Source organism: Podarcis filfolensis (assembly GCF_964270895.1).
Source record: "Podarcis filfolensis genome assembly, chromosome: 11".
NCBI classification, from domain to species: Eukaryota; Metazoa; Chordata; class Lepidosauria; order Squamata; family Lacertidae; genus Podarcis; species Podarcis filfolensis.
The window spans coordinates 15082953-15101269 of NC_139613.1; the positions used below are offsets into that span (position 1 = coordinate 15082953).

Genomic DNA, 18317 nt, shown 5'->3' on the forward strand with positions numbered 1-18317 from the left:
TGAGGTGAGAGAGCACCATAGAAAGGTAACAATCACCTGCCTTGATCTCTGTAACAAATTGCAGCAGGTGATTTTAAAAAGCAGAGGAAGTAAGCAGGACATCCAAGCTGAGAAAACACTGAGACGCAAAGAGCCTTTTTCACGCTATTTGTGCAATTTCCACAGCATTGCATCTGTTTTGCAAGGCGAAGTGATCCTTTTTCAATTAAGATGCGGTTGCCTTGTCTTCTCACCTAAGGCAACTGGCTCGAGGCCCTTATATATACCGCCAGGCCTAAAGGAAGAAGTCTAGAGGTAAACGAGGTGTAGAAATGGCTTCTGGGTTCAAACTCCTCCTGCTTCTTTTACTGCCTTTTGCTTCTGTTGCAATAAATATAACTCTTGGATGTTGGGAAGACGTCACAGAATTCCTTTCTGACCTGAATGCAGAAGAACCCAAAGCTTACGCCGTAAAGAGTAAGTAGAATATTTTAAAAGTGTGCTTGCTTGAGTTTTCTTGGCCTGCTAATTTATTTGAAATATGTATCTCCACACCTGCTAACTAGGATTCTTGATGTGGCTTAAAAAAGTATTTCAAATACATATAATTAAAGCGGCAATCAGGATATTCGCTGTGGTGGTTGTTGTCTATTAGAAAGGTTAGGGGGAACAGCAGGAAGACAAACAGTAAGTGCAGCCAGAGCCAATGACAGGCCAAACCAACTAATTTTTTGGTCCCCCCCCCCCAATCTTTCAGCTGAATTCCACAAGTAAGCTACCATCTCACCCGTCTTAGGAACACTTTGGCCCAGGCAGGAATGCTTTCTGGGATCCTAGGCAAATTCTTAAAAGGGAAACAGAGATATCATCCGGCTCATCCGTCACTCCCCAGAAACCAACTCCCTCTCATACAAAAATGTAGCCTGGACCGATGGCCTAGGTGCATGCAGGGTTGAACTAACCCTGAGGCTCTGGCAAAAATGCACTCAAGACCGCACCAGCCAAATTTTATGAAGTTTATTAATAATAAAAAAGTAAGGAAGAAGACAGGCAGAATGTTGCTTCAATAAAATTAAAAAAGGAACCTTTCAGTTTAAGTCTATCCGAATACACCTGCTTACAAACAGGGCTTCTGGTCTACTCACGTGTAGCAGTCATTGGATGGGATTTGTGGGACAGGGACCATTTGGCCGCAGTCCATTTTTAAGGGGTTTGGACCCAGGTGGGACTTGTCTGACAACAGACTGTGTCCTGCCAGTCGCCAATAATGTCATTTTAGGTAGACTGGCACCTTTTGGAAGTTGGGGGGGGTGTGGCCATCATGGTCTTAATTACTACCAGAATTATCCATCTCTTTGCCGGATGGAAGAATTTTACTGGCATTACTTTTTCATTGCAGTTGGGTAAGAATAATCACCCAGGTGATGCATTTTCCTACACAACTATTAACTAGGATGGAATATCAGTGGTTGTCTCCATCTCTGCCTGTGTATTCAGGGAGAGGCATAACTTCTTCTCTAAGGCAGATGTAAGAGATCAGGGCTCTTTGCTACACCCCCAGGCTAATGCCAGCTTTGGGGAACCCATCCTTAACTACCATGTCCTAGGGTATCATAATGCAAGTATAAATAACCAAATTAGTACATAGTAGAACCATTCCAACCAAAGCATTTGGCAGAGTAGCAGTGGGTTCAGGCAGCTTAACCCTCTCATTTCCCCCAAATGCCTCTGGCCCCCTTCCTTTCATTGCATCCTTCCTTTAGTCAGTTTATGGGTGGACCATGTGTAGTTTGCCCAGCATCCTTACTTTGATTTTACAGTGTACGATTCTGTTGGGAAACCTGGCAGCAATGTCCTTGGTGGGAATGTGGACAGACTGGGATCTTACACTGAATGCATTTCTGCTGAGGCACCTTCCGGAAGATTCCGAGGGCAGTACTGCAAACTCCAAGTACAGCAGGTGTGTGACCTACTTTGGGTTGGCTGAATGACTGTGTTGGAAGGGCAACTCCCAAAGGTTCTTCAGCAAAAAAAGAGAGAGACTCCATGTGAAGACAGAGGTAAAATTGGTGAAGACAGAGGTAATATTCTAAGGTGAGGATAAGTTACCTTGAGGAATTTCATAGGTGGAAAGTGTCCTGTCTCCTCCTCTCCGCACCCTGTACTCCTTAAAAACTGCTCTGGAAGGTTGGGGCACACGCTGACTAATGTGGAATGAAGTGGGGGGACTTCTAGGGGAGAGGGTATAAACCAAAATTAGGCAGGAATTCTAAAATAAATTAAGGAAGTTAACCGCAGTCATTATCTCTGCTGTTTGTTAGAGCTCTGCTAAATTAAAATCTTAAATACCTGGTCTCAAATGCCTACTCATACGTGAGCAAAGCACTGCCTTCTAGGCTACAGGTTTATTCTGAGGATAAAAAGCTCAGGATACAAATGGAATTCATACCTAACTGGCAAGTCCTGTAACTTTTAATAATTATACAGAAAGAAGGATTTTTAGCAGGCTTTCCTACTTTGACTTCAGCCCCTCAGACAGCTCATTTTGAGTGTCAGGGAAGAGCAGCGAATTGTTAGTTTTTTTAATTTACTGGGGTTGCATTTTTACTGGCAGGGAGTGGGCAAGGGGCACCATTTCTTATTGCACCACAGGCAGCAAAATGTCTTGGGCTGTACTTTTAAACCCCAGAGCAGATCTCTAACTGTCCCCGGCTGCATGACAGCCTGGCCTCTGGTGAATCTTCTTGTCCCGCTGATGTGCAGAATCTCAGTATTTTTCAAGTTTTGCCAGAATGCCCTTGAAATCAGTGCATCTTGGGTATCTACTCTATTTGTCTACTTTTGCCAGTATATCTATTTTCTCTTAAACCTATTGCAACAAGAGAACTGAAAAGCATTCTATTTCTTAGGACAGAATTGATTACTACAATGGATTATGTGCCCCCAGTTCCTGCCACGAAGAAGAAATTACGGCACTGGCCATGCTAGGTAAATTGACTGTGATTTTGTTGCTTGTTGCTGTATAACATCTTGTACGTGAAACTGAAGATCCAATGTGTGTGGATTTATGAAACGTGTCTTGAGTTCACACACCGTGTGTAAACCGTCACTCACGCTTTTTAACATGAGTTTTATTATTTGCAGATTAAACAAAGAAAACAAAGGGGGGAATTATTAAAGAAAATAAAGAAAAGGAAATAATATATGGAGAATACTAATAGTAACCATGAGCCACCATCCATTCACACCACAGACTCATTAATGTCAGTACATGCATCTGGTAATTAAACATATAAGTTTGGAGAGAAACAAACCGCGGGTCTGCATTCAGATGACATGGCAAGCCAAGGGTTATGGTTTGTTGCTCCTAGCGCAACCCGAAGCAGAATAGTGCAGACTTCGTGCACCAGCATGATGTTCATAAACCATAGCCAAACTTTGTTTGTGGTTTAACATGACATTACAAACAGGCTAGAGTGTGTACCTAGACGGATCTACTTTTGCTCTCCTTCAAAGCTCCCGTGCTTACTATCTAAAAATAAATAACACCCCATTTCCACAGATAACTGTCAGTTTGCATTTCTTAGTACAGAAAGTATTGATCGGATGTGTAGAGATCTTTCCTGTTCTGCTTAGTTCAAGAGGGTTCTGGAAGGTTTATTTCTATGTGAAAGAAACAAGCGGACGGTTTCTGGTGTTTGGGTTATTCCTTCCGAGAAGCCGAGTACAGGTGGTTTAAACTGGTTCTATTATCTCTTCTGTCAGGGTCATGCTGACTATATTAATAGTCCAGAAGGAGCCTGGGTTTACTTTCTCTTTCTATCTCTTTCTTCTGGTGTGGTGTTCTGTATGCTTAATGTTAAAGTTTAGTCTTATTATAAGTTCTTGTAAGTGTAAGGTAAGTCTAAGATAAGCTGCAACTGGATTTCTTATGAACAGTGCCAATCCTGAATTTATTGGATTTGTGACCATTATGCTCATTTCCCTTCAGTAGCAGCAGTGCTTTTTTCCTTAAAAAAATGTTTAAGGGTACTCTCATTTTCCTACTCGTATTGAAATACTGCCCCAAAATGAGGCCAAACTTAGATTCACAAAATGTTTAGGGGTACAAGTACCCCTGCGTCCCCCCATTAAAAAGCAGTAAGCCTCTGCTGGATGAAATACAATTGCCTCTGGTCTATTTTGGGGGAATCCTGCAATGTGCTTAAGTCGTTACTCCTATTTTTCTTCCTTCTCATTTTTCACTGGCCTCTTTGTTCTTTACAAAGAACAGGAAAAACAACATTATAAGTACTTTTGAAAGGGAGAATGGATACTTTTATTTTTCTGATTGCGCTGTATGCTAGCCTTCCCCATCCTGTCACCCTCCAACGGCTGAAGAACTCCATATCCCATCGTCCCTGACCCTTGGCCATGCTGGCTGGGGTCCAACAACATTTAGCAGACCTCAGGTTCTAAGACCTAGGTCACTGTTGGTCACCTGCAATTTGGCCCTTAAACTGACCTCTCATGGGCTTATACCAACTCTGTTTCTTCCATATTTCTGCAAGGAAGGTGAAACAACCAAGGGAATTCATGTGAGAGATTCATTTCCTAAGGCCACTAGAAGTTTATAATTTTTTGGAAAATGTGCATTAAAACCTTTGTGCCGAATAGAAACACTTTCTGGGACTTAAAAGAGCAAATGTTTCCATTTACTCCGTTGAACAAGCTGGTAAAAATTGTGATCACAAAAGGCTCCATTGTCCTGACCGTGAAATTATTAACTTATTCTTCCTTTGACAGGTGTATTTAAATTCAAGACCATCTCTTTCCTATTGCCTTTTCCGTCTCTGTTCGCTGTGAATTCAACGGCCTCGTTCCTGACTGTGGCCAGATGCGCTAAGAACCTTTTCCCTATTGATGTGTTTGTAGCAGTTTGTTTGTAAGTACTGAGGGCAGACGTCTTAGCCGTGAAACTGACCCTGAACACCGTGCCTCTCAGGAGCGAGAGTCACTCTGCAGTAATGATCTTCTATTTCCCTTCCAGGTTCGTGAGCGTTTCCTTCATCATCTTGCCAATCATTGGAACCATTTACACCGCTGATGTATGGGAGAAGGCTAAGCGCGATGAATTGCCATCGGACGGTTTGCCTCCTGCAAATTACGGGAGCACATCTTTCGTTGCAAGAGATGCAAGCGAATCAAAAACAGAGAGGAAACATAGTCATGAACCTGTATCAGCAGCGCTGGCCGCATTTGATAGTTCAAAGCAAAGTAAGCACTGCAATATTATTAATGGTGATTTTGGTAATTATTTTTATGGCACCTACTGTGAGCAGGTAGCATCACAGAGTGCGGGACGTGGGGAGGGCAGGTCTCCGTCCCGAGGAGATTACAATCTATTTTGAGATAGTAGGAAAGGCAACAGAGGGAATCGAGGACAAGGAGGTGGGAGAAAGCCAGCCCTGAAATCTTCAACTCCCACAGGGTTCATTTGGGTTCAGGTTCAGGATAATTTTAGGAGGATTAAAAATTCAGTTTCAGGTTTCTATGTGGCAATCTATCCAAAACGAATTTTGAAAGGTATTGAGTTGTATTCCGTGTAGCACCAAGGAACCATCTCCATCTCTCCTCCACTCACACCCCTCCCCCAAATCTGTTCTGAGTTTCTCCCCCCAACCCTCCGGAGCAGAGAAGAGGGAAGTCCTGTGAGGCTAGCAATAATCTTTGCAAATGGATGTGACTCCAACTGCAGCCTATGTAGCTGGAAGAAAAGCGCTGTTGTTTGTTTTGGAAGCTGTTTGTCCATTAATTATCCCCCATCATCTGCCAGTCTTAAAATGCGATCCCATGCATGTCTACTCAGAAGTAAGCCCCAAGGAGTTAAGTGCGTGCATGCTTTCGAAAAAGGACTATTTCTTCACTCTACCTGGCAGAACACGTATAATCTACATGGCATAATGAATTAATTTCTGCTGCTTTAATATTCTTAGGTACCTTGGACTGCGTTCTGAAGTGTTTTTCCTTGCAAAACCATCTCCCAGCCATTTGGCTGATGAAACCCTGTAAAGAAGTCTCCTTGTCTCTAAATGGTATCAGAGCGCTGAGTCTCTTGTGGGTAATTTCTGGGCATACAAGTCAAATGACAGCGTGGCAGAATTTAGGTAGGAGCTGAAGCTACAAAGGCAGATATATTCCTGTTTTAAAGGAAACACAGTGTTCTCTAAATGAACTCACTACTCATTTCAACTGCTGTTTTATTCCATATTTGACACTCGGGATTGCGGTTCATGGGCTGTGACTTGCTGCTAAATAGTCCTGGCTTTGGGTTTTTTTCTTTTTTTTGACAGGGCGATCAGTTATGTAGAGGCAATGAGATTTGTTCAATAGAGAGTTGTAAAGAACAACGAGAGTCCTCACTTGATATATCTCATTCAGTGCATTTCACATCTTTCCTGGGTCCTTTAAGAATGATTATGGAGAGGCTGAGCTGCTGTTTGAACTGGAAAGGACCTTTTCAGTGACCAAACCAAAACTTTGTGATTGTCTGCTTCAGAGAGAAGAATCTTATGTTCTTCCTCCACACTGTGGAAGACCTGTTTGCTTCTGAACTTTGGTTGATAGGATTTCACAGCTTTCCTCTATTTCTCTCTCTGTGTTTCTCTCCTTCCCTCGTGTGTGTGTGTAATTTCAGAGGCAGGAAACCTGTGGCTCTCCAGATGTTGCTGAACTCCAACTCGCATAATCCCCATCCACTGAAGCTGTTAGCCAGGGCTGATGGGAACTGGAGTACAACAATATCTGGAAGCCCGTGAGTTCTCCTCACCTCTGAGATATAGTGTGTTTCTTTGTCTTTCTTGGCTGCCTTGGACATTTTGGAAATGTGAGATATAAATGTTGTAAATCAATAAAATTTGGAAGGGTTTCCTCAACATACATTCTGTAAAAGAAGGATTAAGGACACAGCCGTTAAGAACTTCGACAAGAACTTCATTGTCTATCTTGAACAAGAACAAACTAACAACAGGACACTGCTGACTCAGTGTCCCAGATATAACTAAATCTAGTTCCATCTAGTGACACCAGACACATGCCAATTTTCATTCCAGCACCTCAGTCTTCAAGGAGGGCAATCACACTACAGTGTGTTTTGTTTCATTTCTTCCTCGCCTTTGAATGGGCACAGGAAGTTGTGTGATTGTTTTCTGGGTTGCCCCAATTTCAATACAATATTTCAATCTTCAAGACAGGCACACACACTCATCCCTTTTAGCTGGAGAGGAGCAGCAGTTCTAACATTTCAAAACATCCTCTGTCTAACAAATAGTTCCTGTAAATTTCCAAGAGACATGAAAACGTCAGTAGGGTACTGTATTTGCAAAGTCTAGCCTAACATAAAGTATGACTGCCATAGCCTGAACATTCAAAGACTCATTATTTGAACTCCTAATATTTGTAAACTGCTTTGGAAAGGTATTAAGTGAGAGGAAGGGAACTTATTTTTTAAAAAACCCATAGACACAATTGGACCTGATTTGTTCCATGTTTCTCTTCGTTTGCAGAGATATGCTTGAGTTAAGTAGATTTCCAAATATCTCCTGACTGTTTATCTCTCTCTCTCTCTCTCTTCCTTATATGTTACCACAGATAATGAGTTGGAATGGGAAGCTAAAGTGCTTAAAAGCCCTCTTTACGTATTTTCTCTAAGTGGACCATTTTATTTAGGCGTTGACACATTTTTTCTCATCAGGTAAGTCAGATGTTAGGGGATGCGGGTGGCGCTGTGGTCTAAACCACAGAGCCTAGGGCTTGCCGATCAGAAAGTCAGCAGTTCGAATCCTCACAACAGGGTGACCTCCCGTTGTTCGGTCTCTGCTCCTGCCCACCAAGCAGTTTGAATGCATGTCAAGTGCAAGTAGATAAATAGGTACTGCTCTGGCGGGAAGGTAAACGGCGTTTCTGTGCGCTGCCCTGGTTCGCCAGAAGCGGCTTAGTCATGCTGGCCACATGACCTGGAAGCTGTCTGCGGACAAACGCTGGCTCTCTCGGCCTATAGAGCGAGATGAGCGCCGCAACCCCAGAGTCGTCCGCGACTGGACCTAATGGTCAGGGGTACCTTTACCTTTAAGTCAGAAGTTATATTTTTAAATAAAAAATAACCATCTAACATCTCATGGCGGTGAACCTTGCAAAGTCTATAAAGGTGGAACATGAGGCTTATTCCCTGGTAATTATTTGAAGAAGCATTGGACAACAACAGGTGTTTTATTCATGCAGGATCTGTAGGACAATAGATCCTGCTGGTAGTCCATGCTGCCTGGCTCTGCTGCTCACCTACTTGACCTCCCCTGCCCCTGGGGGAGCAGGCGCATGGCAGCAACAGAGGACAACAAGCCCAGGGCAGACTCCATGGAGGGTGGCCAGGTCTGCTACCCATCTATCCAGAGCCTGCTGCCCTGAGGCAACTGCCTCACCTTGCCCCATAGGTTCACACTTCGCCCCTATGGGATCCCTCGCCATAGGGATCACATGGGACTGCTGGTGAGCTCAGACAGCCAGGATTACGTGGGATCCCTGGTTGTTTGAACTGGCACCTTCACCACCAACTACTGTGATCACACAAACTGCGCCCCCTCCTTGTCCATGTTTCATGATGTCTGAGGACATATTTTTCAACAGGATTTTGAGTCAGTTGCTTATTACATTGTGATGTCTACTGTGTTTTTTTTTTTCTTCATTAGGGCTCTTTCGTTTTGGGTATTACATCATTATAACGCTGTGTGTTTTCCTGTATTATTGCATTTGAGTTTATTTTTAATTTTGGGGGACTTGTTTTTGTTCATCACTTTGAATACCTCTGTTTGGAAAGGAAACTGAAGGACAGGCATTTTAGAACGGGCGATTAAACCACCGTTCTTTTTCTCCTCAGTGGCTTTTTGAGCTGCCGGTCCTTTTTGAACATGTTGAATCTCTCTGAAAAACGGATCACCTTTCGCCTCACAGTAAAGTACCTGTGGCGCCGATTTTTCCGGTAACTGTTTGTGAGGGTTTGATCCATGTTTTTGCTATTTATTTTGCATTTCTGTTTTTGTGGCTTTTTTGTTTTGTTTTTGTGACTGTGTGGAACCCAGTTCAGCTACTGATTGATTGATTGTGTGACTGCAGTACATTGTTTATTGCTTTCATTTTCTGGATCAATTGTCTCTTTTTGCATTAATTTCTGTGGGAAAGCGCGCCTTGGTTTTGGAACGCTTTGGTTTTGGAATGGACTTCCGGAACGGGTCACGTTTGAGAACCAAGGTACTACTGTACTACTAATTACTCCAGTTTGCTATTGAGCTGGGCTTGCAAAGGAATGCAGGGATGAAGTTTAAGAGAAGGGAGTCTGCTTTGCAAATGCAATCAGGTTTGAATTTGTTTAACAATGTGTTGAAAACTGTGTGCCTGCATGCAACCTGACCACATTTGCTCTTGTGTTTGTAGGCTTCAGCCGCTCCATATATATTCCTTGTGCCTTTTAATCGGTTTCTACTCTGTGGCTCCTTGGGGGACATTTTGGGAGCTCTCGAAACTCGATGTTGATAACTGTAGAAGAACGTGGTGGGCCAACCTACTGCTGATCAACAACTTTATCACTGGGCAAGAGTCAGTAAGTCTGTACGATGGACTATTTATTGGGGCATTGTATCATAATATATATTTTAAATAATATATATTAAAAGTATGCATTTGTCTTCCCATTCCCACCCCGTTTTCAGTGTAATGGATGGACGTGGTACCTTGCAAATGATTTCCAGTTTTATTTCACAACACCTCTGCTGGTCTATATTTCCATGAGGTGAGTATTTCTTCGGCAGTGAACATCCACCATGAGGTTTCCTCATAATTTATTTATTTGATTTATTTCATTTCTATACCACTTTGTATTTTCAAGAAAAACCCTCAAAGCGGTTTGCAGCATATTAAAACATCAACAAAACAATCCAGAATCAACTATTTCTGAAGAAAGTCAAATATAAAGTATACAGTCAAAGCAACATAATTGACAGAAAACTAAAATATTATCTTAAAGATTTCAAAATAAAACATTGCAAAGGAAGTCAACTACAGAATACATATTTAACAAAAAGTTAACAAAAAAAAATTCAAAGAAAAAAACACCATTGCTAGGTGAAGTCAAATATAAATAGCACATTTAAAACAGGGTGTGGGGCAAGGAAGAATGACAGTTTCCAGAAAAGCCTGCCTAGCCTTCTGCTGTTGCTGCCACCAGAGGAATCTAAGACCCCTCCACCCCACGTGGGAGGCACGGATCAGAGTCCTGCTCATCTGAGCCTCTTGGGCTTGCCAATCAGAAGGTTGGTGGTTCGAATCCCCGCGATGGGGTGAGCTCCCGTTGCTCTGTCCCATCTCCTGCCAACCTAGCAGTTCGAAAGCACGCCAGCGCAAGTAGATAAATAGGTCCCGCTGCAGCAGGAAGGTAAACAGCGTTTCTGTACACTCTGGTTTCTGTCACGGTGTTCCGTTGTGCCAGAAGCTGTTTAGTCATGCTGGCCACATGACCCAGAAAGCTGTCTGTAGACAAACACCGGCTCCCTCAGCCTGAAAGCAAGATGAGCGCCGCAGCCCCATAGTCGCCTTTGAGTGGACGTAACCATCCAGGGGTCCTTTACTTTATCTTTTAGCATCTGTATCTCTGTGAATTTGTTTTAGAACATGAGAAAACTGTACCAAATGGGACCCATTTGGTCTGTTGCTTTGTTTCTTCCAAGCTGAATGCCTGCCTGTGGGTAATTAGAGTGTGAATTATTTTGCTTCCCCTTGGAAAACTAGTATTACTTCAGTTATAACAGGGAAATACATGCTCTCTCAAGCAACCCTTTGAATATAACTTTTTGTTATTAAGTGTTTTATCATTTAAATGAATAATATAAAGTCCCCCCCCCAAAAGGCCCCATCTGTTGTTTATATTTCTATTTTTGCTTATATTTCTATTATTTTGGCAGGAGCAAGCAAGGAATTATAATTCTGGGGACTTTGCTGTTCCTGACGACTTTTACAGTGACAGCACTGCTGTCATTGTTCTACAGGCTTCCTGTTGCAAATCCTCGTGATATGAGGTAAGGTTCTGGAAACTTCCCCCTTCAATAATAGGTCACAATAATATGCTGGGAGAGATCCAAAGCGCAGTCAGGAATCTAATTAATCAAGAGAAAGTAACCCTCTGCATGCTATGGGGTATGTCGGAGGTTCTTGAATCTTTGGAAACAGAAGTTGGAATATCACCCTGAGAAGAAAATTGCCCTTAATGGAGATGTCATCTGACTGACTCACTTCATCTGCCTAATGTGTTTTTCTCCCAACCAATTTTAAAAAAAGGCAAAACCTGTGAATTTTGAGAAGCAAATAAACAGGTGGTGTTATCACACTTCCTTTCAGAGCAGAAGACTTGGGTTATGCCACGTTTGTTAACAGCAGCAACATTCAGACTTGGTTCTCATATATTTTACCTCAGGAGAATCGTTCCATCGGAGTCATTTGCCAAATGTTTTTAGTTAGGAATAGTTATCAGTTAATGCTCTTTCTCTCCTTTCAAGCCTTCCGTATAATCTTTTTATAACCCGTTTCCAATATGCTTGCAGGAAAACGGCCACTGTGATGTATTTCGCAGAGTATTACTCAAAACCTTACTGCCGATACGGTCCATTTCTAGTTGGCATTCTTCTTGGGTTGTACATGAACCAGCAGCAAACCCCAGTCCTAAGGAGCAAGGTAAATGGAGGGCGTGTTTAACAAACATTTGGGAACCTATCTGCACAACAAAATGTGTATTGATTTTAAACCATTTTAACTGCGGTGGCGTCCTCCAAAGAAATCTGGGACAGGTTTGGTGAGGTTTGTGTCATAGTCCAATATGACCAACAATGCTTTTCAGAATATCTGGAACTCTGCATCCCTCCTGAGAATGCATTTGTTGTTGTTTTATTTCTGATCCTTTCCCCAAGTTTAACACCCACCCACCCACCCCCTTTTTTAATTTACAACAACCAGCTGGTCTGAACTGGCTAACTCTTTTGTCAAAACCCATTAGGAAGGTGGGACCAGAGTCAGGTGGAAATGTCCTAATGAACTAAGATGCAATCAAACATCTCGTTCTCGTGTTTCTGCAGGTGCAGGCTTCCATTGGATGGCTTTCTGCAATGTTTTCCATGTTTATGGTAGTTGCTTTGGCCTATACGTTACAAGACCCCCTCGACTACTCACCTGCCACAGCCATTTACCAAGCTACTCACCGGACACTGTGGGCTATCGCTGTAGGGTGGATAATTTTTGCGTGCGAGGAAGGCTATGGAGGTACTCTACAGAGTAGGAATGGGGAACCTCACGCCCGGGCAGTGGGGCGAATGTGACTCTCAGAGCCTCCTCATCGGGCCTCAGGAGTGGGGATTTGAACCTTGGTCTCCCAGGTCCCGATCCGATACTCTAACCACTACACCACAACTGGGTCTTTAAAGGTTTGTTATTTGCTGTGGTCTAAACCACAGAGCCTAGGGCTTGCTGATTGGAAGGTTGGCAGTTCGAATCCCTGCGACGGGGTGAGCTCCCGTTGTTCGGTCCCTGCTCCTGCCAACCTAGCAGTTCGAAAGCACGTCAAAGTGCAAGTAGATAAATAGGTACCGCTCTGGCGGGAAGATAAACGGCGTTTCCGGGCGCTGCTCTGGTTCGCCAGAAGCGGCTTAGTCATGCTGGCCACATGCCCCGGAAGCTGTCTGCAGACAAACACCGGCTCCCTCGGCCTATAGAGTGAGATGAGCGCTGCAACCCCAGAGTCGTCCGCAACTGGACGTAACGGTCATGGGTACCTTTATCTTTATCTTTACCTTTTAGGTTTCATCAATTGGATGCTTTCATGGGGCTTCTGGTCAGTGGTTGCCAAAATCAGCTACGCCTGCTACTTGGTCCACCCAATGTTGATTTTGTTGTATAATGGACTTCAAGAAACGTCCATTCACTACTCGGACATGAATATGGTGAGTGATTAAGGATAGATGGATCTGTCAGTTTTGGTTCTCTTCAGGATCTCGATTTTCCAAATTTTCAATTCAGTTCCTGCATTTCTGCAGCAATTTGAATTTTTTTTGTGTTTGTTTGTGTGTGTGTGTGTGTTTAAACTCCTCTTGAAAATTTGTCAGCCTTTTAGTGCAAATTTCACATTTTTGTGGGAAGTTTTGCCAAACACACACATTCTTTCAAAGCGTTTTCCATAATCTAGTACACTTTGGTATGTTATTTTCACTAATATATACACTTTTATGCACACTTACGCTGGTATGGTTTTTTTTTTTTTGGGGGGTGAGCACATTACTTGGCTGCAGAACTGCATTATGATCAGAGAAAAAAACCAAAGCTCTGTCTCTCCCATAGCTTGCATTAGCCTGCATCCAGCCTAAGGCTATGCAGCTCCTGGAGAGGCTTCATTATCACATCTTTCTCTGGCTGTGCCTGGGAACAAAAGACTAAGAGGCAACTCCTTTTCAAAATGGAGATTTGAAATTGAATACCTTAATCACATGATCTAAGGCTCGGTTGTCATATTTCAGATCCGGAAACAAAACTTGACCTTTTTTTCAAAACAACAACAACCCAGAATTGAAGGTTTATGAACTATTTTTCTATGAAAGTCACCAAAATAACCACACTTCCGACATGGCTTGCCATATGCCTGGGTTTCCCCGGACATTTAATCAATTTTTGGAAATTCCGCCTGGACCCAATTTCCGAAGTACAAATCCTGGATATGTCTTGGGAATTCTGGACGTATGGCAGCCCTATCTAAGGTTAAACACTCACATGAGAGCTAGCAGAGAACACCAGTTGATTAATTATCAACCTGTTAGAGCTCAGAGAGCTTCAGTGGCATGTCCCAGTGTTAAACCCTTTCAGCAATATACATATAGTCACTCTCCATTTCAGTGTGCAGTTGAACAATTATGCTTAACAGATCTGCCCTTATTTCCATTTGCACTTATCTTTTTAGTTCTATCTGTTCCTTGGACACTGCTTGATGACGTTCATGGTTGGGCTGGCATTGACGGTGATGGTTGAGATGCCTCTGCAAGCGTTAAGGCGGGCTGCGGCTTGCCGACAAGTGGTACAGCTGTGAAGGAGGAAGCAGGAAAGGTGTGATGTCTTTAACCCTCCCCACCATACCCTTTCCCTTTGAAGGAGGGGCTCTTCTGTTGCGCTCCAGAAGAACTGTATAGTGATGAAGATCTGAACGTGTGCACCCCAGGCTCTTCAGGAATGAAGTGGCCAGGAAATTTCAGAATCTGGAATTAATGGTCTTGCCAGGCCTCCCCTTTAGATAGCCAATTGTGAAGCACACAGCTAACACCCCTCTTCTCTTCACTGCCGCTGTTCCATGCTTTGCAACCACTTCTGCAAATGTTCCTGCTATGTTACAGCGAAGAAATGGTTTACCAACCCTAGTTAAAAGAAAATAAATACTCTGAGCCCATGCAGTTCCGCATTTTAAATTCACTGAAATCAGTTGTTCCTAAACATTTTTGGGCCTCCGCCCCCTTGGCTCCATAAACTCATCCCCAGTGCCCCCTGACCTATAAAATGCATTACAGTGGTACCTCAGGTTAAGTACTTAATTCGTTCCGGAGGTCCGTTCTTAACCTGAAACTGTTCTTAACCTGAAGCACCACTTTAGCTAATGGGGCCTCCTGCTGCCGCTGCGCCGCCAGAGCACGATTTCTGTTCTCATCCTGAAGCAAAGTTCTTAACCCGAGGTAATATTTCTGGGTTAGCAGAGTCTGTAACCTGAAGCGTATGTAACCTGAAGCGTATGTAATCCGAGGTACCACTGTATTCACAGCAGCAGTTTGCACGACCCACTAAGGAATATAATAACACAATAAAATTCAAAACAGTAACAATTGATTTTATCCAAAATCCAATTAAAACTATTTAGCTTACTTATTTCAACAAACGAACACTATCCAGTGATGCCAACTTTTCGGAGTCTGAAAGTCATTCACACCTCCAGTGACCTCCCCACCTGCTTGCGTCTTAGTGCCCTCCCCTGTATGGGAAATGCACCCGGAAGACAAAAATGTATGGAGGAGTTAGTGATCTGACATGGTTACCCTTCCTGCCTCTGTTCCTTCCCACTCCCTCGCTCTTGTTAAGTTCTTTGATGGTGTGAGAACAGTCTTTAATGTCCTGAGAACGTTGGGAGGAGGTGAAGTCCCACACACAACTGCCTTAATCAGTTGGGGAGGATAATGCTGGGTACCTTCTTTGATGTTGGACATTGTTTTGAGAAAGTGAGGCATTGGGAGGGGGTGGCTAATGGATGATCTGCACATAGCCAGTCTTGGAGAGCCGGTGTGGTATAGTGGTTAAGAGCGGTAGTCTCGTGATCTGGTGAACCGGGTTCGCTTCCCCGCTCCTCCACATGCAGCTGCTGGGTGAACTTGGGCTAGTCATACTTCTTTGAAGTCTCTCAGCCCCACTCACCTCACAGAGTGTTTGTTGTGGGGGAGGAAGGGAAAGGAGATTGTTAGCTGCTTTGAGACTCCTTCGGGGAGTGATAAAGCGGGATATCAAATCCAAAGTCTTCTTCTTCTTCTTGGAAACCACACAGGCTATCTATAAAATCAGATGGTTTGGGCAGAGCTTCTTGAAAGCTTGTGCATGGACTGATCGGCCTCAGGGCCGTGCAAACTGAGGCTACCTGGGGGAGTCACTTTGTCGCCTCTTGAGGGCTTCCAAGTAGCAGATTGAAGTGCTTGCTTAGTATTCTATACATTGCCCCGCTGTTTTAGAATAAAATATTTAATCTTCGCACTCACTTGTGTATTTTGTATTGCTTCTGAATCTCATTTTAAAAGAACTACCTTGCCTTTGGCAAGACATCCCCCCAGGTAATCCTAACACCCCTCACTAGAGGATGTTTCCTCCCACTTTAGAAACTCCCAATTTAAATCATAGCACCCTCCTGGCTACAGGAATAAAACAGGAGTTTGCTCCTCTTGACCTGATGCTAATAAACACATTGCCTTGGGAATAAATGGCATTTTGTATGTAGAATTGTAGAGTTGGAAGGGACCATAAGGATCATCTAGGACAACCCCCTGCAATGCAGAATTATGCAGCTGTCTCATGGGGATCAAACTCATGTAGAAAAGGTTAATATATATTTTTAGAGTAAAAATATCAAAATGGGCATCTTGAAACCAGGTACACACTTGGCTGGTCATCCCGACTATCTATCTATCTATCTATCTATCATCTATCTATCTATCTATCTATCTATCTATCTATCTATCATCTATCTATCTATCTGTCTATCATCTATCTATCCACAAGAAAGAAAGAAAGAAAGAAAGAAAGAAAGAAAGAAAGAAAGGAAGGAAGGAAGGAAGGAAGGAAGGAAGGAAGGAAGGAAGGAAGGAAGGAAGGAAGGATGCTATAGGGACTAGCACAGGCACAGGCAAACTCAGCCCTCCAGATGTTTTGGGACTACAGTTCCCATCATCCGTGACCACTGGTCCTGTGAGCTAGGGATCATGGGAGTTGTAGTCCCAAAACATCTGGAGGGCCGAGTTTGCCTATGCCTGGACTAGCATCAGCCCCAAAGGGCCCTTGTACACTCATCCTAACCCAGGCGCTGATGACGATTAGGCAACTTTGTAGAGGCTCCTAGCCATGATGGTTGTATCTTTCCCAATAGCAGTCGCTGGAAACCGCAGGAGGGGAGGGTGCTTTTGTGCCTGGGTCCTGCTTGTGGGTTTCCTGCAGGCGTCTGGTTGGCCACTGTAAGAACACGTTGCTCAGTCCCTTGGCCTAATCCAGCAGTTCTTTCACAGCTCTCTTTGCTGCTGCTGCCCCCCTAATCACCTGCCACTCTCTGGGTGGTCATTTTGGGGTCTGTGGGGCCCTGGACTTTGCCCAGTCTACATCAGTCCTCTTCAGTTCTCCTTTCAAAGTTCTGTCGCCCATCCTAACTGGCTTTGGAAATATATACAGCTTAGTGCATATTTCAACTTGTTTTCTATTTAAACGTGGGTTGCTTTGGCGAAACAAATAAAACTAAAACAAGTTTCTCAACTGCATTATTAAGCATTCCCTTCTCGCCTCCCCAGAGCCAAGCATTCCTGTGAAGGTCAAACTTTGCCCTTAGGTTTTCGCATGTGGGATCAACTGGGCACAATCTTCTCCCGTGTGTTTAGCCTGCATCGATTGGAGGTGCGAACAGGACAGTGTGGACTTCAGGCAGTGAGTTGTCAAGGAGGCAGAGTCCTGATTTTCAGCTTGGTGTTATCTTTTTCTCTGGCTAGGTGGACTTTATATTGAGCAAAACAAAAGTCACTTTTACTTACTGTTAACGGAGAAATCTGAGGGCTCCCTTGGACAAAAAAACAAGGACACCAGCCAGGAATACCAGAGCAAAACAGCAGCCAGTAGGCTTGGTCTTTATTGAAGGCTGTCGCGACAGGACTCCCACCTGCCACCAGGTGGAACAAGATGGAAGCTCAGAACAAAAGAAGACCCCAACTTTTATTAGCTACTAATCCCCCAAGCTACACCCCTAGAACTACATCACAACTACATCATGACTACATCATTGATACATCACAAAAAGGAGGGGTTGCGGGAGGGGTTTGTGGAGGTAACCTGAGTATCTTGTCACCTGGCTGGTCCCTCCTTTCCCCCATGAGTATTTTCCAGAGCAGAAAAGGGGAGCTGGCAGTTTCATGCCCCCAGAGGGAAGAGCTGATCACTGTCCTTTGTTTCAGTCCATGTTGAATCCACTCCCATATGCAAGTTCTTTGTGTCCTTGATGGTCTTCTGTCTGGGACCATCAAGGTTGGCATGCCAACTGGGTAGGGCTCCTGCGTACGTGTTGGTATGCTCAAGGGATTATGGCTGTCCTGTATCAAACCATCCCCTTTTGATAGTCCTTCCTTCATGGAGCAAAATAAAAGTGGACTGGTGTATATCCAATGTACGGTTGATTTTCTATGAATTTATAACAGAAACATCGCATATGTCGTGTATGAGTGTGTCGAGTTTGTACAAACTAAATGACGGGGGGGGGGGGGGAGGGGTTTCCTGCAACATTACATAGGAAGATGCAGCGGCTTCTATATCCCTTCTTTAGGTCAGCCAGTTATATGGCCAGTGCTGATTCAGATACTAACCCAATGGCCTGTGCTGCACTGGGGGCAGACTTTGGTCTTTCAAATTTCAGCGGCAACCTGTGCGAGGCCACAATTTGGCATACCCACCCTTCCCTTTTGCTCTGCTCAATTGTGTAGTTGCGATGCCCTGCAGTGACCCCT

At 43.8% G+C, this 18317-nt stretch overlaps 1 protein-coding gene across 1 annotated transcript; it reads left to right on the forward strand.

Annotated features, from left to right (window-relative positions):
• Positions 1 to 311: 311 nt before the first annotated feature.
• LOC310744753 (O-acyltransferase like protein-like) lies at positions 312 to 15425 on the forward strand (the record flags this gene model as incomplete). The annotated part of the gene is made up of 15 exons (XM_083576370.1): positions 312 to 456; positions 1800 to 1939; positions 2889 to 2967; positions 4765 to 4903; positions 5009 to 5235; positions 5955 to 6125; positions 7609 to 7711; positions 8891 to 8992; positions 9445 to 9610; positions 9720 to 9799; positions 10968 to 11081; positions 11604 to 11733; positions 12132 to 12315; positions 12850 to 12992; positions 14000 to 15425. The coding sequence occupies 15 exons, from the start codon at positions 312 to 314 to the stop codon at positions 14123 to 14125; spliced, it is 2049 nt and encodes a 682-aa protein (XP_083432496.1). The 3' UTR covers positions 14126 to 15425.
• Positions 15426 to 18317: the final 2892 nt, after the last annotated feature.